This window comes from Bufo bufo, chromosome 6, assembly GCF_905171765.1.
Source record: "Bufo bufo chromosome 6, aBufBuf1.1, whole genome shotgun sequence".
Lineage (NCBI taxonomy): Eukaryota > Metazoa > Chordata > Amphibia > Anura > Bufonidae > Bufo > Bufo bufo.
This window is the reverse complement of record NC_053394.1, coordinates 405,833,084-405,858,240: the sequence shown is the minus strand read 5'-3', so window position 1 is coordinate 405,858,240 and position 25,157 is coordinate 405,833,084. Positions and strand designations below refer to the sequence as shown.

Below are 25,157 nucleotides of genomic sequence, written 5' to 3'. Positions count from 1 at the left end.
TTCAATTTTCTTTGTAAATTTGGGATTTTTTCATACATAAAGGTGAAATATATTGACTCAAATTTATGACTATCATGAAGTACAATGTGTCATGAGAAAATAATCTCAGAATGGCTTAGATAAATAAAAGTGTTCCAAAGCTATTACCACATAAAGTGAACATGTCAGATTTGCAAAATTAGGCCTGGTCAGGAAGGGGATAAATGGCACGGCCTGGAAGTGGTTAACAATACACACAGTGATCTTCTCAGTAAAGTTTATCTGAGAAATGCTGAAAATGAAGGGTGCTTTCACCCCAACATGTGTAAAGTCCCAAGGGCCGCTAAATCAGGCTGCCTAAAGGGTAGGAAATGTAAGTGCATTAGTGCGAACTAAACAATCAATAGCAGGCAGCTGCATCTCTCAAGGATCAGAAACCAGTATAAGGTTAATGCAACCTCTTAAACTTCCTCCATCTAGGAAGTCCAGCATACTCAATAAAAACAGAAACATGACAAGAAAACCAGAAGCAAATCATCTGTCCAAGTCCACAATAGACATTAAAAAAAAACATAGGGTAGGAGGGGCTAGGTATCCTTAAATAGTCTCAGGGGTCTGATTATCTAGTGATTAATTTGATTAAATAAAAAATTCCATCTGTCCTTCTAGAACAGAGGGGTGTCAATTGTGCTGCAGGTGAGGACATAAGGGAATTCCCTGATGTTTAACCAGATCTGATTTGCGTTTAAAACATTTGCCACATTATGAACTTGAAAATGGTTTTGGTCCTGTGTGAATTCTCTCATGTCTAAGAAGATATGATTTAGTTGCAAAACATTTCTGACATTCTGAACAGGAAAATGGCTTCTCCCGTGTGTGAATGCTCTGATGTCTAACAAGAACAAATTTTTTGCTAAAGCGTTTTCCACATTCTGAACATGAAAATGGCTTCTCCCCTGTGTGACTTATCTGATGTGTAACAAGATGCGATTTATTTGTGAAACATTTTCCACATTCTGAACATGAAAATGGCTTCTCCCCTGTGTGAATTCTATGATGTTTAACAAGATCTGATTTGCCGTTAAAAGATTTGTCACATTCTAAACATGAATAGAGTTTCTTTCCTGTGTGAATTCTCTGATGTACAACAAGATGTGAATTCTGGTTAAAACATTTTCCACATTCTGAACAGGAAAATGGCTTCTCCCCTGTGTGAATTCTCTCATGCTTAACGAGATCTGATTTCTGGATAAAACCTTTTTCACATTCTGAACAGGAAAATGGCTTCTCCCCTGTGTGAATTCTCTCATGTTTAACAAGATGTGATTTATAGTTGAAACATTTTCCACATTCTGAACAGGAAAATGGCTTCTCCCATGTGTGAATTCTCTCATGCTTAACGAGATCTGATTTCTGGATAAAACCTTTTTCACATTCTGAACAGGAAAATGGCTTCTCCCCTGTGTGAATTCTCTCATGCTTAACGAGATCTGATTTCTGGATAAAACCTTTTTCACATTCTGAACAGGAAAATAGCTTCATCCCTGTGTGAATTCTCTCATGTTTAACAAGATGTGATTTATAGTTGAAACATTTTCCACATTCTGAACAGGAAAATGGCTTCTCCCCTGTGTGAATTCTCTCATGGTTAACAAGATCTGATTTCTGGATAAACCCTTTTTCACATTCTGAACAGGAAAATGGCTTCTCCCCTGTGTGAATTCTCTCATGCTTAACAAGATCTGATTTCTGGATAAAAACTTTTTCACATTCTGAACAAGAAAATGGTTTCTCCGCTGTGTGAATTCTCTCATGTTTAACAAGATGTGATTTATAGTTGAAACATTTTCCACATTCTAAACAGGAAAATGGCTTCTCCCCTGTGTGAATTCTCCCATGCTTAACGAGATCTGATTTCTGGATAAAAACTTTTTCACATTCTGAACAGGAAAATGGCTTCTCCCCTGTGTGAATTCTTTCATGTTTAACAAGATATGATTTATAGTCGAAACGTTTTCCACATTCTGAACATGAAAATGGCTTCTCCCCTGTGTGAGTACTCTGATGTGTAACCAGAGTTGATTTAGCACTATATTTCCTACATTTTGAAGATGAAAATGGTTTATTCCCTGTGTAAGTTCTTTGATGTTGAACACTCTTTCTGTGACTTTTATTTTGCCTAATGGTCCATAATGAATCATTAGAGTGGACTTGGTCCAAAGGATCAGATGATAGATCTTTGCTGTGAAAGGTCGAAGGTGCATTTCGAATATTGGCATGCTCTTCATATGTATTCTCTGTGACACCATGATCGCCTGCTTTAAAATATGGAGTTTTCAGATGTTCCTCTGAGATCCTGGTCCAGTTATCTGTCAGAAATAAAACATATTTTATTATTTTTAAATAATATAATCTCATTCATTGGCTGCATCTTTAGATAGGTAGACTATCGGGGACGAGTATTTGTAGGAACGTTTGTCCATGATAATCTGCTCAACAATCGGCTGTCTAAATCACCATAAATTATGTCTGTTTTTTCTATAAGCAAGATCTCCTATCTTATAAAAAATGCAACATACAGCTTGGCAGCGAATGAGAACTGATAATAAATTCCAGACGCTGTATCTTGTTATAACTGTACCAACACAAGAGCAATACCGAGAATCAATATTGTTGCTGCTGTATAGTATTAAGCAAGTATACCAGCACAAGAGCATCCCTGGCCACTCATTTCTTGCGTGGTCATACGAGCTCACATAAGGTAAAAATAAATCGCTTTCAATATGCCATATTATTAAGTTACCTTACAAACATGTCAGTGCTCAGCGCTTCTCACCACACTGTGCATTTGCTATATGGTCCTACTGCTTATGGCCAATGCACGGCTATTCACCTTAGGATAGCTTCCAGACTGCAGTATAGAGAAGGTCTTTGGCTTAGCATCTCGCAGTGTTGTCTCTGATTTCTCAGCACTGACACCGATGGTACTTTATGTTGCTTAAGCAGCCTGGATGGATGTAATACCCACTCTATCGTAAAGATATCCAGCTCTGTGGTGAAAACCATTGCATACAAAATGCAGGTCTCAGGTGTGAACAGCAAATATAAAACATGCAAATAGAAAATGTGTAGGCGACACTCAACAATCGGTGCAATTTTCTTTTATTTCATCCAGAGCTGGGTACATCATAGCTGAATACATCATTGCTGAATGCACACGGCTGAGTACATGATGGCTGGATACATAAAAGCTGAGTACATGAGATGGCTGGAGGCAGACTTACATACATGCAGTGCTGATACAGGTGATAATGGCGACGGCCGTTTTGCGCCTAAGCGCTTCTTCAGGCCAAACAACATAGTGGCGTCACTGCACCAGCCTTTAAATACCGGCGCTCATCTCACATGTGTGACCTCACCAGTGGCGCTGGGGTGCGGCGCCCGCTGATGACATCACCATGAGCCCGGCATTCCTTACCGGGTTACAAAACACACAATTTTAAAAACAAAACCCTGCATTATGACATACTAAATACTATAGAAACACACCCAACCTAGGACACCCATTGCGCATGAGCGCAGAATCCACTTGCTCTCTCTCCTGAAAAGCTCTTTATGTCTGTCTCCCCTTGTGGGGGGTGCAGTACAATTTCTATGCCTGCAAACTTTAACACATCACTGTTCAATATTGACATGGTTGATAAGGCGTGGACACCCCTTTCTTGTAGCAATTGAATTTATGTATTCACAAATTCTTTCATACAGGCATCTAATAGTTGGGGATAGGTGGTACAGGCAAAAGTTTGGTACCGCTATGGGTACCCCTGTCGCATGTACATTGAGGGGTTTTCCGAAGCCCACAGCCACCAACTCGTTATTACACTATTCCAGCTATCACCCATATAGCGTTAAAAAAGCGGTTCCATACGGTCAGTTTGTGAGACTGAGATGTATCAACAAAATAGAGGAGGCAGGCCCTAGACTTAATAACTTTTTTTTAGTTTTTTATATCGAATTGTGTGAGGGCTTGATTTTTGAAAGACAACTTGTATTTTTCATTGGTATGATTTTGGAGTAAATTCCGCTTTTTGATCGCTTGTTATTACGTTTTTTTTCGGTGGAAACTAAGAATAAATTCGAAATTCTGTCTTTTTTTATTTTTTATTTTTTACGGCGTTCACCATAGGGGATAATTTATGTAATATTTATGTAGTCCCGGTCGTTACGGACGCGGCAATACCAAACATATGGGGGATATTTTCTTTTTGCAATTTTTTTCATTGAAAAGCGTATTTTCAATGGAAAAAAAAGCCTATTTTTTTATTTTATGGAATTTTTTTTATTTAATAAATGTGTATTTTTTTTATTTTTTTCACTACTTAATAGTCCCACAAGGGGACTATAATATACAGTATTTTGATTGCTTTTAAAATGTAATGCATTATCTCTATAATGCATTGCATTTCAAAAGCAATGCTATTCGAAAAGGGACGCCTGTTGTCCAGAGGTTATCCCATAAACCTATTAAATGATGCAATGACAAAGGCCACAAACTTAGGTCCACAAAAAAACCCAGTCAGAGTAAGGGATAGTAAGATGGGATATCAGTAGGCCAATTCACCACCCTTTGTGTTTTCCTTTAAATATAGACCCACGGCTGATCAAATTAAAAGAATAATCAGAGATAATTAGGATATGTTGGAAAGTGATGATAACCTCAGAGATATAAAAAGGGACCCATCCTATAATAGCATTCAGGAGATGTCACACATTAAAAGATAGGTTGGTCCGGAGCCGTTTTACAGAGAGTAAAACTAATACATGGCTAGAAGGCTGGCGACCACAAGGAAATCGTCGGTGTGGCAATTGCTCTTGTTGTAAGTTTAACCCCCAGTGGAAAGTTCTGTCCTTTGGTGGGTTACAACACCATGTCAACACTTTGATCACATGTAAAAGCAAATTTGTGGTTTACCTGATATTGTGTATATGCGGTAGATTTTAGATAGGGAAAACTATTAGATGTCTGTACAAAAGAATTTGTGAACACATAAATTCAATTGCTACAGGAAAGGGGTGTCCACGCCTTATTAACCATGTAAATATTGAACATGGAGGAAACAGTGATGTGTTAAAGTTTGCAGGCATAGAAATTGTACCGCACCCCCCACAATGGGGAGACAGACATAAAGAGCTTCTCAGGAGAGAGAGCAAGTGGATTCTGCGCTCATGCGCAATGGGCGCCCTAAGTTTAAATTAAAAAAATCGATATGGGAGTGTTTCTATAGTATTTAGTATGCCATAATGCAGGGTTTTGTTTTTAAAATTGTGTGTTTTGTAACATGGTAAGGAATGCTGGGCTTGTGGTGACATCATAAGCGGGCGCCGCTGGTGCCGTCACGCATGTGAGATGAGCCCCGGTATTCAAAGGCTGGTGCAGTGACGCCACTATGTTGCACAGCAATAGATTGATAATAGTGCTGTATAGCCATGTTTTATCATGCTGAAATTTAAAACAGTTGTTATATCAAAAGCATAGTAATGTGGATGAGCGATTTAGATTTTCTCTCACATATTGTATACATTGTATAGACTTTTCTTTTTCCCCCCTCTGGATCAGCACTCCTCCCCATTCAGCTCAGGTGCTTTTAATTAGCAGAAGTCTGCATAGGGTTTATAACTTCCTACCACCTCTCAGTTGGTGTTCCTGAGAGGCTGTGAACAGGTGAGCCCTTTGCACCTGTTCACATTATGCGGTGCTGGACGGTGGCCGTCGCTTTTGTGCTGTGCTGGTGGAGTGATGGGGCCCAGGGCCTAGGTGGCTTTGCTGCACAGTGAGGTCGCTGTGTGGCTGCTGGGTCCCGTTTCCTGCTGGAGCGGTGTGGGGGCACGATAGTCGCCGCACAGTGCCGCGCCAAAGTTAGGGTAGATCCCCACTTGAAGAGGCAACCTTGTCGTGGTAAGTGGGCCTATGCTCTTTGATCAAACTGTATACTAATGCCTCCTAATAGTGCCCAGCAATAGATTGATAATAGTGCTGTATAGCCAGTTGTTATATCAAAAGCATAGTAATGAGGATGTGCGATTTAGATTCTCTCTCACATATTGTGTACTATGTTGTTCGGCCTGAAGAAGCGCTTAGGCGCGAAACGGCTGTCGTCTTATCACCTGTGTCAGCACTGCATGTATGCAAGTCTGCCTCCAGCCATCTTATGTACTCAGCTTTTATGTATCCAGCCATCATGTACTTAGCCGTGTGCATTCAGCAATGATGTATTCAGCTATGATGTACCCAGCTCTGGAGGAAATAATAGAAGATTGCATTGATTGGTGAGTGGCGCCTACACATTTTCTTTTTGTATCTTTTCAAGTTTACTTTCGGGCAGAGCACCGCCAGGTTGCTAGAGTTAATACCCCACTTGCAAAAAATTACATAGCCAGTATAGGCGGAGGAAGCTAAACGCAGTGCCACTGGGACTATTTTCTATCACAATTTTGTGAACAGCAACTATGTTAAGATCCACATAATAAATATTTTTTGTATACAATATTAGTAACCCATGTCCATTGCTGTCTAATTGAGAGCTATGGCAATTATTATTGTAAGGTCCATAAAGGCATGGCTAGGTGAGTTTGGTTTAAAAGAACTTGACTGGCCACAAACAGCCCTGATGAAGATCTCGAGCTGTTATCATTGTCTGACCTCATAAATGCTCTTCTGGATGAGTGGGCAAAATTTCCACTCCAAAATCTTGTAGATAACCTTTCCAGAAGTGTGAAAGCTAATTTAGCTGCAAAGGGGAAAACACCTTCATAAAAATGCCTATAAATCTAGAATGGGATGTCATATTAGATCCTGGAGGTGTCGGTGTCCCAATACTTTTCTTCATATAGTATATTTTTTGAAGTCTTTTCGACATAGTTCTTGTGTGGTCTTCCCAACATATCATTTCTCACAGCTGGACATAGCCATACAGATAATTCCTTTCATGCTGTAGTTAATAATACAGATCTTTATATCCATTAAATTTGTAAATTGTTGGATTCTTATGCATCGATTCCACCAGTTTTCTGCACATCTTTAATCTCTTAATCCTGGAACTGCACTTTCATCACACTTGCAAAAATTTTTGTTACACAATACATGTTTCCCATCCATGCCTTCATAATGCCACCATACCCCACTGGTATCCTTTGACTTTCCATGCCAAGGTTTCCAAGCTTGTTTTCGGTCAAAAACTCTTTGATGTATCTGGTAGGGCACCTGGTGTTGATTCCATATCATCATTTAGAAACCCACTTCTGCAGTGGTGGTAACAGTTTTTCAGTGTTCATCTTGTCCTCAATGGGTGTTCACTGGTTTAGTAGTTGTAAAGCACTCCCAAATCAGCTTGGTGGGTTGGTGTTTTGGGGCTTGTTGGATCAGGTGAGGTTGAAGTTCAAATGAACTTTGATCTACGCTCTTGCACCTCAAAGTGAGTTTTGTCAAGAGAAAAAAACAAAAACTTTTTCATAGTTCAGTCTTGAAGTTTCCTTGTCTATGATTACCATTCTGGCGACATTCCAGTACACGAGGCATGGACATTGACCCCATGTGAAACCATTTCTCTCTTCATAGAGCATCATCTCATGAAATTGATTTCCTGTTTCTTCCACAGCGTCCTTTCCAGAAAGCTTCTGTTGTACTCGGCTCTTTATGCAGTTTCACAATTTATGAAACTACTTTCCCAATCCCCACAACTACCTTTGTGATTTTCCAAATCAACTTTTCAGTGTTTCCTTTCAAGGTAATAATTTTGGAGCACTTTCAAGAAGTGATATCCATCTCTACACCAGAAGTTAAAATTCTTGGAAAATACAATGACCATCTCAATGAGAATCAGTGACAATCACTTTCATGTCCCAATTAATGTACGCGACTGTAATTGCGGGACACAATGTTATCTGCTGATAATGTAGCCCCTGTTTCTGTGAAATCTGATGCAGATTTCCATTTTTTTTTTATTATAGATCCCCCAGCATGCCGAAAATTCAGCAAAATAAGTTGGGTTAGGGTACTTTCATACTTGCGTTTTTCTTTTCCGGCATAGAGTTCCGTCACAGGGGCTCTATACTGGAAAATAACTGAGCAGTTTTATCCCCATGCATTCTGAATGGAGAGTAATCCGTTCAGTTTGCATCAGGATGTCTTCAGTTCAGTTGTTTTGACTGATCAGGCAAAAGCGAAAACCGCAGCATGCTACGGTTTTATCTCAGGCGAAAAAAACTGAAGACTTGCCTGAATGCCGGATCCGTCCTTCCGGTCTGCGCATGCGCAGACTGAAAAAAAAGGTGAAAAAAATAAATGCCGGATCCGGAAAGACGGATCCGGCATTTCAATGCATTTTTTTGACTGATCAGGCATTTTTAAGACTGATAAGGATCCTGATCAGTCTTACTAATGCCATCAGTTGCCATACATTTTGCCTGATCCGACAGGCAGTTCCGGCGACGGAACTGCTTGCCGGATCTCTCTGCCGCAAGTGTGAAAGTACCCTTAGCCGACAGTGTCTGTGTAATTAATGATTTTACTTTATATGTAATATACCAGACAGTTATAAAACATTTTTACTAAAATAATGAAAGTTACATTATCATGCAAGACAACAGTTAGAGATTAATAGTTTTTTGTATACTGGATGTAGTCTATAGGTGGCTGCAATATTTCCCCCTCCCTGTTTGGGTGATAGCCCGAGGAAATCACATGGTGGATGGCAAATATAGAACTGCTCACCTATAAAACCGCTCTGTACATACAGCAATTCTATATGATTGTCATGTCACACCATGACTATCCTCAATGTGCTCCCTGAGGTGTAATCTGGGGGACCATTAGACAGCTGCCATCAGATATTTTCATATAGTGAGATTGATCAGAGCCCAGAAGGAGGGTGGGGGATAGCAATGAAGTCTTTAACAGGAGGTAGTGAGAACACCACAGCAAGCTGTCACTGACCACTGGGGATTGATTCCTGTGATTACCTCCTTACACCAGGACATTGTTAGATCTTTACTGACAGACAGGCAGCTGCTAATGATCAGCGGTGGATCTTTTTATTCCCCCTGTTTACCCTGCCCCGGTGGTGGCTCTGCCATAGGGCTCTTCCCGATTCCCCAAAATTCAGAATTGTAAGTGAAACCTTTAAGTACTACTGAAAGAGGGTTCATAGAAGTTAGAATAATAGATGATAAACCCAAACTTCTGATCAATACTGTGGAACCCCACGTAGTGGTAAGAATTATGTGCTAGCAAAGAGAACCTGTTAGAAAGTATGTGCCCCCCAAACTTCCACCAGTACCTGATAGTGGAATGAGGAATCAGTATTTAGTGAATGAGTAGAATCTGTGAGTCTTCTCTGCTTTATTTAGTAGTTACTACTAGAGTTGAGCGGACACTTGGATGTTCAGGTTCGGCCGAACTTCGGAAAAAAGTTGAAGTCAATGGGGACCCAAACTTTTGAGTACTAAAATGGCTGTAAAAATGGTTTCAAAGTGTGGTTAAGAGCATGGCAAGTGCTCTGCAAACAAATGTGGATAGGGAAATGACTTAAAATACCATAAAATACGTTAAAAAAAAACTTGATCTAGGAGGACCAGGTCCATATGGAGTAGGAGGTTGAGGAGGCGGTGGATGTGGCGGTGTAGGTGGAAGCGGCAGTGGAAGAGGAGGTAGCCTACACTGCTTTTTGGTTTTGAATTTTATTTTTAAAATTTGGGTACACCCCAAAACATTGGGAAATATAACCTGTGATAACCCCCTCCAGTCATGCTAAACACACGTTCAGACAATACACTGGCTGCAGGGCAGGCCAGCACCTCCAAGGGGTAAAGGGCAAGCTAAGGCCATGTGCCCGATTTGGAGACCCAAAAGTTGCAGGAGCTGACCCCTGTCAGTCAGTTCGTGTAGGCGTGTGCACACTTAGTGCCCCACCATGTCGCACGTCCCGTGATGTTCACGATCCAATTTGATATCTGCTCTATCAGCTTTCGATGTTCTTTTATGCGTCTACCATGGTGATCGGGGAATCAAGGTTCCAGGCCAGAGAGGGTGCATGAGAAAGAGAGACCACATCCAAGGTAGGATTAATTTTTTCAAATTTAAAATTATAGAGTTGAAATATGGGAGAAATTATTAAAGCGTAAAAGTGTGACAACTTTTCAAAGTTTAAAGCATTGAATGAAAGGATGTGGTGCGCATTAATTACTGAATAATATATAAAATTTTGTTCCCTGTCACCTATGCATAGCAGGTGTTTATTCACATCTAAAATTGTATAATGTCAACCCAAGAATGTAACAGAAAAATTATTGAAATTTATTAAGCTGTCAACTAGGTAGAGGAGTGGTACATCACACCCAAAAATTGGTGAATTTCGACAGAAAATGTAAATGAGAATTTTTTATTTTTTTTACCGGCCTACTAGGTATAGCAGTGGTACTATACACCCAAAAATTTGTGAATTTCACCCGAAAATGTAAATGAGAATTATTATTTTTTTTAACCGGCCTACTAGGTATAGCAGTGGTACTATACACCGAAAAATTGGTGAATTTCACCAGAAAATGTTAATGACAAAGTAGTGAAATGATATAAAATAAACACGTACAAAATAAAAATGGATTTAAGAGGTGGAGTTCCATATGGAGTAGGAGTTTGAGGAGGCGGTGGACGTAGCGGAGTAGGTGGAAGCGGCAGTGGAGGAGGACTTGTCTGTGATGACACCCCCTTCCGTTCTAAACACGTTCAGATAATACACTGGCTGCAGGGCAGGCCAGCACCTCCAAGGCGTAAAGGGCAAGCTCAGGCCATGTGCCCAATTTGGAGACCCAGAAGTTGAAGGGGGCAGACCTGTCATTCAGTACGTGTAAGTGTGTGCACACATACTGCTCCACCATGTTGGTGAAATGCTGCCTCCTGCTAAGACGTTCCATATCAGCTGGTGGTGCTGGTTGTTGTGGCGTGCTGACAAAGCTTTTCCACATTTCGGCCATGCTAACCCTGCCTTCTGAGGTGCTGGCGGTGCCCCAGCTGCGTTGGCGACCTCTGCCTTCACCTTGTGCTTCCACTGTGCCCCCGCTGTAAGGTGGGAATGCCACCAGCAGCGCATCTACCAGCGTGCGCTTGTACTCGCGCATCTTACGATCACGCTCCAGTGACGGAATTAAGGACGGTACATTGTCCTTGTAACGGGGATCCAGCAGCGTGGCCACCCAGTAATCAGCACAAGTTAGAATGTGGGCAACTCGGCGGTCGTTGCAGAGACACTGCAGCATGTAATCGCTCATGTGTTCCAGGCTGCCCAGAGGCAACGAAAATCTGTCCTCTCCTCTGTGGGAGGTGTATCGTCTGTGTCCTCTGTATCCCCCCATCCACGCACCAGTGATGGCCATGAGCTGGTCTGGGTGCCACCCTGCTGTGAACATGGTTCCTCCTCCTGCATCTCCTCCTCCTCATCCTCCACCTCCTCATCCTACAGAACTGTGCCCTGGCTGGACAATTGTGTACCTTGGGTTTGTGGGTGCAGGAACCCACCCTCGAAGCACCTTGGGAATGACTGGCTGGAAACCCTACGAAATGATCCCTCTCCCTCCTCCTGTGCCACATCCTCTTCCATCATCGCCAGGAGCGTTTTTTCAAAGAGTCATAGAAGTGGGATAGTAACGCTGAGAACTGCGTTATCGGCACTGGCCATGTTGGTGGAGTACTCGAAACACCGCAACAAGGAACACAGGTCTCACATGGAGGCCCAGTCATTGGTAGTGAAGTGGTGCTGTTCCGCCGAGCGACTCACCCGTGCGTGCTGCAGCTGAAACTCCACTATCGCCTGCTGCTGCTCGCACAGTCTGGCCAGCATGTGCAAGGTGGAGTTCCACCTTGTGGGCACGTCGCATATGAGGCGGTGAGCGGGAAGGCCGAAGTTACGCTGCAGCACTGACAGGTGAGCAGCAGCAGGGTGAGAACGCCGAAAGCACGCACAGACGGCCCGCACTTTATGCAGCAGCTCTGACATATTGGGGTAATTTTTAAGGATTCTCTGCACCACCAAATTCAGCACATGCACCAGGCAAGGGATTTGCGTCAAACCGGCTAGTCCCAGAGCTGCTACAAGATTTCGCCCATTATTGCACACCACCAGGCCGGGCTTGAAGCTGACTGGCACAAACCACTCATCGGTCTGTTGTTCAAGGCCCATCCACAGCACCTGCGCGGTGTGGGGTTTGTCCCCCAAACAGATACGTTTTAAAACTGCCTGCTGTCGTTTACCCCTGGCTGTGCTGAAGTTGGTGGTGAAGGTGTTACGCTGACCGGATGAGGAGCTGGTAGAGAATGAGGATACAGAGTAGGAGGAGGAAGCAACAGGAGGCAAACTGAAGCGCCCTGCAATCCTCGGTGGTGGAAGGACATGCGCCAAACTGCTATCCGCCTCAGGCCCAGCCGCCACTGCATTTACCCAGTGTGCTGTTATGGAGATATAACGGCCCTGACCGTGCTTACTGGTCCACATATCCGTAGTCAGGTGCACTTTGCCACAGATGGCATTGCGCAGTGCACACCTGATTTTGTCCCCTACTTGGTTGTGAAGGGAAGGGATGGCTCGCCTTGAAAAGTAATGGCAGCTGGGCATGACGTACTGTGGGACAGCCACCATGAGAAGGCCTTTAAAACTATCAGTCTCCACCAGACGGAATAACAGCATTTCAAAGGCCAGTAATTTAGAAATGCTGGCATTCGTTGGTAGGGGGGTACTTCCTCTTCCTCTCCAGCGTTTGGGATATGGAGAGGTGAACGCTTCCGTGGGACATTGTGGAGATGCTTGGTGACCCAGGTGTTGGTGTTGCTGGCAGATCCTCTGTTTGCGGGGTGGCAGGTGGCACTGTCACTCTAGAGGTGGATGAAGAGGCCGCGACTGCAGCAGAAGAGGAAGCAGGAGGAGGCCTGGTCATGCAGGTTGTGCTCAGGTTGAGAACATTTATGAACGCAAAATACAAATGCAATAGCACTCTGCAACCAGCATTCTGCCCTGCCTCTATGCTGGATGAGGCATTGGTGTACATTTTGGCCAAAGCGTAATAAGCCACTCACCACGTCAAGGTCGCCTCTATGGAGTGGTCCCTAACACTAGTTCCTACCTGTTTATGGGCCATCACAGCCACACAAAGTCCAGGCAATGCAGGTGCAGCATGCACGCCAAGCACACTCTGCTTTTAACTCCGTCCGGTGCCATTACAGCTTTCATCGGATCCAGGGATGCAAGTACCAACATGCATGCTGAGCCCACTATATACTTCTCCTGGAGCCAAATGGCTACTGGTAGGTGCTATATAAGCAGACTCAGTTTTATACTGACTTTAAAACCAGCCTCCAGGACAGATTGACTGGTCAGGTGTGCATGACTGCATGGAGATCGCCACGCCTCCAATATATACTACAAAGAAAAAATGTGGGGGGTTCAGTCAGCACAACCCTGTATGCAGGTGCACATCACTATGGCGAAATACATATACAAACGCAAAATACAAATGCAATAGCACTCTGCAACCAGCATTCTGCCCTGCCTCTATGCTGGATGAGGCATTGGTGTACATTTTGGCCAAAGCGTAATAAGCCACTCACCACGTCAAGGTCGCCTCTATGAGTGGTCCCTAACAGGTAGGTACTAGTGTTAGGGACCACTCATAGAGGCTACCTTGACGTGGTGAGTGGCTTATTACGCTTTGGCCAAAATGTACACCAATGCCTCATTCAACATCCAGCATATAGGCCTAAATTAAATATTTCTTTGCCCAAAATGGCTGTATTTCAAATGGCTGTATTTCAAATGCCTGATTCAAACCCCTGTATGTAGAGGGGGTATCTCACACGGTCTGAACCAGTGTAGGCCTGAAGTAAATATTTATTTGCACAAAATGGCTGTATTTCAAATCCCTGTATGTAGAGGGAGTATCTCACAGGGCCTGAACCAGTGTAGGCCTAAATTAAAAATTTCTTTGCCCAAATTGGCTGTATTTCAAATGCCTGATTCAAACCCCTGTATGTAGAGGGGGTATCTCACACGGTCTGAACCAGTGTAGGCCGGAAGTAAATATTTCTTTTCACAAACTGTCTGTATTTCAAATGGCTGTATTTCAAATCCCTGAATCAAACCCCTGTATGTAGAGGGAGTATCTCACACGGTCTGAACGAGTGTAGGCCTGAACTAAATATTTCTTTGCCCTAAATGGCTGTATTTCAAATGCCTGATTCAAACCCCTGTATGTAGAGGGTGTATCTCACAGGGCCTGAACCAGTGTTGGCCTGAAGTAAATATTTCTTTCCACAAAATGGCTGTATTTCAAATCCCTGAATCAAACCCCTGTATGTAGAGGGGGTATCTCACACGGTCTGAACCAGTGTAGGCCTGACGTAAATATTTCTTTGCCCAAAATGGCTGTATTTCAAATGCCTGATTCAAACCCCTGTATGTAGAGGGAGTATCTCACAGGGCCTGAACCAGTGTAGGCCTAAATTAAATATTTCTTTGCCCAAAATGGCTATTTCAAATGGCTGTATTTCAAATGCCTGATTCAAACCCCTGTATGTAGAGGGAGTATTTCACACGGTCTGAACCAGTGTAGGCCTGAAGAAAATATTTCTTTGCCCAAAATGGCTGTATTTCAAATGCCTGATTCAAACCCCTGTATGTAGAGGGGGTATCTCACACGGTCTGAACCAGTGTAGGCCTGAAGTAAATATTTATTTGCACAAAATGGCTGCATTTCAAATGGCTGTATTTCAAATCCCTGAATCAAACCCCTGTATGTAGAGGGAGTATCTCACAGGGCCTGAACCAGTGTAGGCCTAAATAAAAAAATTCTTTGCCCAAAATGGTTGTATTTCAAATGCCTGATTCAAACCCCTGTATGTAGAGGGGGTATTTCACATGGTCTGAACCAGTATAGGCCTGAAGTAAATATTTATTTGCACAAAATGGCTGTATTTTAAATGGCTGTATTTCAAATCCCTGAATCAAACTCCTGTATGTAGAGGTGGTATCTCACACGGTCTGAACCAGTGTAGGCCTGAACTAAATATTTCTTTGCCCTAAATGGCTGCATTTAAAATCCCTGTATGTAGAGGGTGTATCTCACAGGGCCTGAACCAGTGCAGGCCTGAATTCAATATTTGTGCACCAAATGGCGGTATTTAAAATCTCTGAATGTAACCCAAATGTATTAAGGGTGTATCTCACAATGACATCTGCATCAAAGGCTGCCAACTAAATTTTTTGTGCCCAAACGAGTGTTTGTTTAAGAACTGAATTTGACAGCAGTATATAAGCCTGTAATTTCACACGTGCTGATGCTGCAAGGCCTGAAAATAGTGTTTTTTGTAAAAAAAAAAATGTTTTTCAAACCCCAGAAAATGATGGGTGTATTTCTACCTTAAATTGCACACTGACTAACCAAGATGTTGTAGATTGCCAAAATTGTGTTTTTTTGGTAACAGAATATGAAAGCTGTATACACTCACCTAAAGAATTATTAGGAACGCCATACTAATACGGTGTTGGACCCCCTTTTGCCTTCAGAACTGCCTTAATTCTACGTGGCATTGATTCAACAAGGTGCTGATAGCATTCTTTAGAAATGTTGGCCCATATTGATAGGATAGCATCTTGCAGTTGATGGAGATTTGAGGGATGCACATCCAGGGCACCACATCCCAAAGATGCTCTATTGGGTTGAGATCTGGTGACTGTGGGGGACATTTTAGTACAGTGAACTCATTGTCATGTTCAAGAAACCATTTTTCCAGTCTTCAACAGTCCAATTTTGGTGAGCTCGTGCAAATTGTAGCCTCTTTTTCCTATTTGTAGTGGAGATGAGTGGTACCCGGTGGGGTCTTCTGCTGTTGTAGCCCATCCGCCTCAAGGTTGTGCGTGTTGTGGCTTCACAAATGCTTTGCTGCATACCTCGGTTGTAACGAGTGGTTATTTCAGTCAACGTTGCTCTTCTATCAGCTTGAATCAGTCGGCCCATTCTCCTCTGACCTCTAGCATCAACAAGGCATTTTCGCCCACAGGACTGCCGCATACTGGATGATTTTCCCTTTTCACACCATTCTTTGTAAACCCTAGAAATGGTTGTGTGTGAAAATCCCAGTAACTGAGCAGATTGTGAAATACTCAGACCGGCCGTCTGGCACCAACAACCATGCCACGCTCAAAATTGCTTAAATCACCTTTCTTTCCCATTCTGACATTCAGTTTGGAGTTCAGAAGATTGTCTTGACCATGACCACAACCCTACATGCATTGAAGCAACTGCCATGTGATTGGTTGACTAGATAATCGCATTGATGAGAAATAGAACAGGTGTTCCTAATAATTCTTTAGGTGAGTGTATATTAAACTTGAATTTAACACTTGCAGATCTGGAAAATACAGTTTTTTGAAAAGAATAGTGTGTTTTTAAAACCCCAGAAAATAATGGGTGTATTTCTAGCTTAAATTGCACACTGACTAATCCAGATGTTGTAGTTTGGCAAAAAAATGGTGATTTGCAATGTCCCAAAAGCTCAGATGCAGTGCTGGTGCACTGAGCTTGCATAAATTGGCCGCCGCCACCCACCTAACTAACAGAATTATAAAAGTTTTTTTTTTTTTGGTCAATGGCCTCAGAGCAGGGTAAAACGATAGTGCCCTGCACCCACACAACTATTTCTCTGTATAATCGCTGAGTTAGATTCTCTCCTATTCTCTCCCTGAAATCACAAGTCCAGCAGCATCCTCTCCCTACACTTGTAACAGCAGAGTGACGTGCAGCGCTATGTGACTCAAGCTTATATAGAGCCTGGGTCACATGCTGCTCTGGCCAATCACAGCCATGCCATTAGTAGGCATGGCTGTCATGGCTTCTAAGGTCAGACAGTTAACCGCTTGTTGATTGGCTGCTGTGCAGCCTTTCAAAAAGCGCCAAGAAAGCGCCGAACACCGAACCCGAACTTTTACGGAAAAGTTCGGGTTTGGGTTCGTGGTCTAAAAATCCTAAAGTTCGGTACGAACCTGAACTTTACTCAACCCTAGTTACTACTCACCTGGGCGGTTATCTGTAGGAATGTCCTCTATAATCTGCTCATCATCCCTCACATGTGTCTCTGTAACATATATCATGTTCAGATCTTCACCCGGATTCACAAACTATGAAAGAAATATTGTAAAAGTCATCAGACATTTGGAGAAGTCGAGTGGAATGTTTAATATGACCAGAAAGCCAAAATGACAGCAGTCTTTTGTTATGGTTGCAGTATATGCTTGCAGACACTCCTCTTCTGTTGGTGGGCATGCCTGCTGCCTGTTCACCCGATTTAAAGCTTCAAGGGTCTAGAGTCTTGTCCCACTGGAGTTCCTCTCCCCCTGCCTAGTGATTCTGGCTGCTGGAGAAACGCTGTCCTTCCACATAGGCTGATGTCTGCTTTCTGATGACAGTGGCACTCGTTGCCCATAGGGCACACGCACGTGTTTTCACCAACTCTTAAAGGTTAAGTACACATGCACAATAATCTCTCACAGCCATGGGAAGGCACCTGAGCAACAGTTTCTAGTACACTAAAGTTGTGACATTAGCTTGCTTGCCTGTTTTCTGTATAGTCTTCTGCCTGACTTCTAGATTTGACCCTTAGCTGTCTGACCTGACTCTTGCCTGATCTCAGTTCTGACCCTGAGCTGCCTGCCTTGACATCTGACTGTTTACCATATTGCATGTACTCTGCCTGCCCTCAGCCTCTCCTTGACTATGGTTCTACAAGTGTCCCTTGACCACAGTAGGGGCAGCTTTACAGAGACTACTTCAAGAGTTAGAGTCCTGGTGGTTCCTCTGCAGCAGAGTCAAGATCCTTGTACAGGAGTTAAAGGGTGAAAACCAGGAGGCCACTTGAATAATGCCTTTAGAAGTTGTTCCTAGTCAAATCTTTGTAAGAGACAAAGCGGATCCACTTCCACTTCGTTTCACACAATTATCTGCAGGTTTTCTGTATAAATCCAACCTGTTGGTTCCTTATTTCAGTCAGCAGTCTCCATAGCCAGAAAACTGTAAATAGATTCAGACACCATGTAATGTCTATGGTCAGCTGTACTCCTGCCATCTCCACCTTTCTCATTATACAAGGATAAAACATATAATACTGGTGGATAAAACAAGACTGAACACAAGATCTTCACAGTCTTCTAAAGATCATGGGGGACATTTCATGAGACCTTATCTCCATCTACCTGATCATCCTGTGGGACATTGTGATGTTCTTCTGAACCATCTTGTGGAAGAAGAGGACTGGGACATCTCTCCGGTGTTCTTCTCTCTTCCTTAACTGTAGGAAACACATCCAGTGACTGAATTCATTCCTTACATACAGATCATGAGAGGACATGTGTACTTAGTCATGTCTATTACCTGGTGATGTGAGGGGCTGGTGGTCCTCCATCATGATGTCCTTGTACAGATCCTTGTGCCCTTCTAAATACTCCCACTCCTCCAAGGAGAAATAGACGCCAACATCCTGACACCTTATAGGAACCTGACAACACAATGGTACAGTCATCACCCAGATCCCTTCATAGTGTTCCTGTATAATGTCCCAGCATCCCCAGCAGTGTCACCTCTCCAGTCAGCAGCTCAATCATCTTGTTGGTGAGTTCTAGGATCTTCTCTCTATTGATTTCCTCAAGTATCAGGGGGTGAGGTGGAGGCCCTGTGATTGGGCTCAGGGTTCTTCCCCATCCTTCAGACACAGGGGCCTGACAGCGCCCACTAGATGTCTTCTTCACTACTGTGTAGTCCTGGTTATGGAGAGACACAGTAATAAATATCACTCCATACATCTCCAGAGTCCCTCACCTCTCCAGTCATGTCCATCTGTTAGTAACATAGATAAGATGATGTAATGTGACATCATCAGAATCTCTCACCTCTCCAGTAAGCCGGAAGAGGATCTCTACGGTGAGATTTATTATACTCTCCGCCATCTTGTCCCTGTCCCTATCCATTCTTGACGGGTCAATCAGGAGAAGGATCTTATATAGAAGATCTCCACTGAGCGGATCCTATATTGTAGGAACCTGTATGGAGAGAAGATAAGACGATGTAAAATCCTACAAAATCCCATGTAAAATACAATTACTGGAGATAATAAGAGGAGACATCGGAGGAAATAATAATAATAAAGTGTAGATGCTGAATATCCAGTTAAGGCCGTTCCTCCTCCATACTACCATTATAGTCAATTGCAGCGGTGATGCAAGGATAAGGGTGCTGCCACATGTTGCAGCTTTGCTAGTTTTTGGTACAGCAACAAAAAACACATAAAAAAATGTGTTTTTAGCAGCAATGTACCTGCATTTATGGCACTTTTTCTAGAAGCAAAAAAGAGATCATGCAAACCACACACACAGCAAAACTGAATGACATTAATTACAAAATAGAATTAGATCAATGTTATTTATGTCTGCTGTGATTTCTTTTGTTGGAAGAAAATGCAGCACAACCATGAAGTCAGCAGCCTAAGGCCTCTTTCACACTTGCGTTGTTGGGATCCGGCATGCACTTCCGTTGCCGGAGGTGCCTGCCGGATCCGGAAAAACGCAAGTGCACTGAAAGCATTTTAAGACGGAACCGTCTTCCAAATGCTTTGAGTGTTACTATGGCACCCAGGACGCTATTAAAGTCCTGGTTGCCATAGTAGTAGTGGGGAGCGGGGGAGCGGTATACTTACAGTCCGTGCGGCTCCCGGGGCGCTCCAGAATGACGTCAGAGCGCCCCATGCGCATGGATGACGTGATCCATGCGCTTGGGGCGCCCTGACGTCACTCTGGAGCGCCCGGGGAGCCGCACGGACGGTAAGTACACTGCTCCCCCGCTCCCCACTACACTTACCATGGCTGTCAGGACTTTAGCGTCCCGGCAGCCATGGTAACCACTCTGAAAAAGCTAAATGTCGGCTCCGGCAATGCGCCGAAACGACGTTTAGCTTAAGGCCGGATCCGGATCAATGCCTTCCAATGGGCATTAATTCCGGATCCGGCCTTGCGGCAAGTGTTCCGGATTTTTGGCCGGAGCAAAAAGCGCAGCATGCTGCGGTATTTTCTCCGGCCAACAAACGTTCCGTACCGGAACTGAAGACATCCTGATGCATCCTGAACGGATTTCTCTCCATTCAGAATGCATTAGGATAAAACTGATCAGGATTCTTCCGGCATAGAGTCCCGACGACGGAACTCTATGCCGGAAGACAAGAACGCAGGTGTGAAAGAGCCCTTAGCTGTAATCTGGTAGGTGACGTCATAGATCCAGAGCTCAGACTACCCTCCTCCTATCAGCTGGGATCTCAGGATTTACCCCAAATACAGATCGTCTTGAGGATAATAAACGCACAGTCCTGAGCACTGAGATTGTAGCGGTGGAATTCTGGAAATCACAGGATGGACAGATATGTTAATGATATGCAAATGAGAAAAATGGAAACAAAATATTGAAAACCTCTGGATGTATTCAGTATGGAGTAGGAGCTCCAGGCGGAGAAATCCCCGCACTTACACACCTCGGCCGCTATCAGTGAGGTTATTAATGGTTGTCTGAGGAATGTTCTGCCATGTCTACATCTTATGGAAACCTCTTTGAGTGTTTGAAACATGCAAACCTCCAGTACATTGATAGTGTATTGAACGTATATGAGCCCGATATGAGCATGTACACTAGCAAAGAGTAATATATGTGTATATGGTTATATTTTGCAAAAATAACCACTCTGCAAAAACTACTACTTACTAACACTCAACACCTGCCTGCATATGGTGCAATCTACTACCAATACCATGTTTTAACCATATGATTCCCTTATACAACATGGAATGCAACCCAATGGATTTATTTATTTGGTTTCCAATATTAGGTTCCCATATATATATATATATATATAGTGACAATATATGAACATCACTCTATATTTTATGGGAATATTTTATAAGATTTCTATGAGGATTCCTTAATGGAAAACCCTTTTTTTAAATATTTTTAAATGGTATTCCTCACAGCACTGATATATCCAAGTTAAACGCACAAAAAACCGCAATAAAAATCAAAATGAATAAATAGTGTCCAAATATATGGATATATAAGATATTAAAGATATCATTATATATTTTTAATAATGGAACTATACGACCAGACTATTTAGGAATATAGGATACACAAAGCCGCAATTTATTGATACAAGACCTGTCTAAATATTATAGGTTTAGTAATTATTGTCATCTAATTATACTTTTATATTATAAAATTTGTTATACTATAGAACATTTTATGTAGGTATTTATATATAAAAATACTGCCAGCAAGGGGTTAAATGATCGGCCAAGCCGAATCCAAGCTTCCAGGTGTTTTCACTAAATCATGTCACAGCCCTAAATGGGTAAAGGAATTCCGCCCTATAAAAACAGCCATTCAATAGATGAGACTTGACCACTGAGGAAGGAGTCGTGTTAACTCCGAAACGCGTCTGGTGTACACAAGTCTCTACAAAAGGAAGAAAAACCGCAGTTCACTATCTGCGCATCTTTACTCAACTTGCAACAATATCCGAATATATTTTGTAAAGAAACGAAAGTCCGGTATTGTCCTGGGAAAAAAGATATCAAGCCACTACAAACTTCAAGCGGGTGTAACCACACACCTACCCCGGCACCCAAACGGACTGTTTCTTTGTTTGCAAGCTCATAGCTCACATTTAAAATTGATCGGTGGTACGACTACCTGTGCTGATAATTCGTGGGACGCCACGTTAAGCGCAAAAATACACTTTACTGCTTCCAAACAGTGAGTAATTTTTCATTATATTATCACCGTGCACTAGCCAAACACCTTTTTGAGCTATAACTGTGAAAGATCATATGCAAGGAATTGCAAAGGACAATATTTCTATCTCAGCAAATTCCCATATTGAAAATATCGCTGACAAACTGCGGATTAACACAGAGACTGCATTCACTATCATTTTATAAACTGAGACTCGGTAGTATTGAAATAGACATTATATCCACTACTGAAATCTCAGATTGAAGTACGCGTTAACCCTTGGCATGGCTATATTTTAAGCATGTATTTTATGATTTTAGAGCGATAAGGTACCATATTCAGCATATTATATTAAACTGTATTTAATACATTTTTAAATATTAATACTTGTCACGGAACCATGAACCAGACGTACAACAAGAGATAAGTGAAAATAAGAAGGCTTTATTGAAAATAAAGCTGTAAAGCAAAAGTCCAAACGGATGGTGAAACCGAGCAGAGTCTTTGCGAAGCCAGAGGTCAGGAACCAGAAGGGTAGTCAGACGAAGCCAGGATCAGGAACCAGCAGGGTAGTCAGACGAAGCCAGGATCAGGAACCAGCAGGGTAGTCAGACGAAGCCAGGATCAGGAACCAGCAGGGTAGTCAGACGAAGCCAGGATCAGGAACCAGAAGCAGCAGCAGTCTTAGAAGCATGTGAACACAAGAGGACCAAGCAAGGAACTGAAGCCACAGACCTCCTATATATATGAGCTAGGCATCCAGCTCCTCCCAGTGGGAAGGAGGAGCCGCAGGGTGGAAGGCTACAAGAAACCCAGAAACCAAGATGGCCGCCAGCACATGTCAAACGAAGGAGAACAGCAAGAAGGTAAGACCATGACAGTACCTCCCCCTCAAGGGCCCCTCCTCCGCGGAGCACAAAACGGTTTCTGAGGGAAGCGTGCGTGGAAGGCTCGGAGCAAGGCAGGAGCATGGACATCTGCGGAGGGAACCCAGGAACGCTCCTCTGGACCATAACCACGCCAATGGACCAAAAACTGCAACCGACCGCGGACCAGGCGTGAGTCCAGGATATTGCTCACCTCATATTCCTCACGATTGCCCACTTGGACCGGACGAGGCCGAGGAACCGAGGAAGTGAAACGATTACACACCAGTGGCTTCAACAGGGAGACATGAAACACGTTGGAGATCCGCATGCCAGGAGGAAGCGCAAGGGCATAGGCTACCGGGTTTACCCTGCGAAGCACTCGGAAGGGACCAACAAAGCGAGGCGCCAGCTTGGGAGTGGGCACTCGAAGGTTGAGGTTGCGGGTGGACAACCATACACGGTCTCCGACCTGGTAGGAAGGAGCAGGCGCTCGTCTGCGATCAGCCTGGAGTCTCTGGCGCTGCGCAGAGACCTCAAGGGACTTCTGGATCTGTACCCAAGAAGCACGTAGGACGGAAAGGTGATCCTCCACAGCCGGAATATCCTGGGGAGAGAATACCTCCGGTAACACGGCAGGTTGGAACCCATAATTGGCCATGAAGGGAGACGTCCCAGAGGAAGAGTTCACCGCCGTGTTCCTGGCAAACTCAGCCCAAGGCAGGAGGTCAACCCAATTGTCTTGGTGATCGGAGACATAGCAACGAAGGAATTGTTCCAAGGCCTGATTGGATCGTTCTGCGGCCCCATTGGACTGAGGGTGGTAGGCCGAGGAGAAGGAGAGATGAATCCCCAACTGGGAGCAAAAGGCGCGCCAGAACCTGGACACAAACTGACTCCCCCGATCCGACACAATCTCCTTGGGCAAACCGTGCAACCGGAAGACCTCCCTGGCAAAAATCGTGGCCAACTCTTGTGCAGAGGGTAACTTCTTGAGAGGAACACAGTGGCACATTTTGGAAAACCGATCCACAATCATGAGAATGACCGTATGGCCTCGGGATGCAGGGAGGTCCACAATGAAATCCATCCCCAGGTGTGACCATGGGCGCTCCCCGGTGGCTATGGGTTGCAGAAGGCCCAACGGAAGGTGCCGAGGGGACTTACTCTGGGCACAAACGGAGCATGCCGCTACATATGCGGCGATGTCGGAACGTAGGGAAGGCCACCAGAACAGACGTGAAACAGCCCAGGACAGCTGATTCTTTCCAGGATGCCCCGCGGTCTTGGAGTTATGGTAGGTTCGCAACAACCGAGTGCGCAACTCCTCAGGCACAAAACATCTGCCGTTGGGTCTCCCAGAGGGAGCACCAGATTGAGCCGCCAAAATCTGCTCACCCAGGGGAGAGGTCAGGCTGGTGCGAATGACTGCCAGGATCTGATTCGGAGGTATGACCGAAGTCGGAATCGACTCCTCCCTGGACAGCTCGGAGTACTGCCGTGATAAGGCATCCGCCCTGATGTTCTTGGAACCGGGTAGGTAGGAGACCACGTAATTAAAACGTGACAAGAACAGAGCCCATCTGGCCTGACGTGGTGTCAATCTCTTGGCCTCAGAAAGGTAGGTCAGATTCTTGTGGTCCGTCAGGATGAGAACCGGAACCACCGAACCCTTGAGCAAGTGCCTCCATTCTTTAAGGGCCTGCACGATGGCCAATAACTCCCTGTCACCAATCTGATAGTTGCACTCCGCGGAGGACAGTTTCCGGGAGTAAAACCCACAAGGAAGCAGAGGACCCTCTGGTGTTCTACGCTGAGACAGAAGGGCGCCTACTCCCGTCTCAGACGCTTCCACCTCGAGGACAAAGGGCAACCCAGGGTTGGGATGCGACAGAATCGGAGCCGACACAAAGGCGGACTTTAGGGCCTCAAAAGCTCGGATGGCCTCGAGCGGCCAGACCTGGGAATTACTGCCCTTCCTGGTCAGATCCGTGAGAGGCTTGGCCAGCATGGAAAAGTCCCTGATGAACTTCCGATAATAATTGGCAAAGCCCAAAAAGCGCTGCAGGGAACGAAGACCACTGGGCTGGGGCCACTGTAAGACAGCCGAAACCTTCTCAGGATCCATGGAGAACCCCTCAGCGGAAATGATGTAACCTAAGAAGGTTACCTGGGATCGGTGAAATTCGCATTTCTCAAGCTTACCGAACAGCTTGTTCTCTCGTAACCGTTGCAACACTCGTCTGACATCCAGAATGTGGGCCTCCATGGATTCAGAATATACCAAGATGTCATCCAAATAGACCACCACACACTGCTGCAACAGGTCACGGAAAACATCGTTGATGAATTCCTGAAAGACTGCGGGCGCATTGCACAACCCAAAGGGCATAACCAAGGATTCGTAATGACCGGTCCTGGTGTTAAACGCGGTCTTCCACTCATCGCCCG

At 44.0% G+C, this 25,157-nt stretch overlaps 1 protein-coding gene and 1 long non-coding RNA gene across 2 annotated transcripts; both read right to left on the bottom strand.

Annotated features, from left to right (window-relative positions):
• Positions 1-117: 117 nt before the first annotated feature.
• On the bottom strand, positions 118-2,002 carry LOC121005786 (zinc finger protein 271-like). Its single transcript, XM_040438551.1, has 4 exons — positions 1,993-2,002; positions 1,824-1,946; positions 1,572-1,739; positions 118-1,487 (listed from the first exon to the last, which is right to left on the bottom strand). The coding sequence occupies exons 1-4, from the start codon at positions 2,000-2,002 to the stop codon at positions 742-744; spliced, it is 1,047 nt and encodes a 348-aa protein (XP_040294485.1). The 3' UTR covers positions 118-741.
• A 27-nt stretch (positions 2,003-2,029) lies between these two features.
• Positions 2,030-18,458, bottom strand: LOC121004549. The gene is made up of 3 exons (XR_005779745.1): positions 18,267-18,458; positions 17,093-17,195; positions 2,030-2,348 (listed from the first exon to the last, which is right to left on the bottom strand). It is a non-coding gene; the product is annotated as an uncharacterized LOC121004549 (long non-coding RNA).
• Between the last annotated feature and the right edge of the window lie 6,699 nt (positions 18,459-25,157).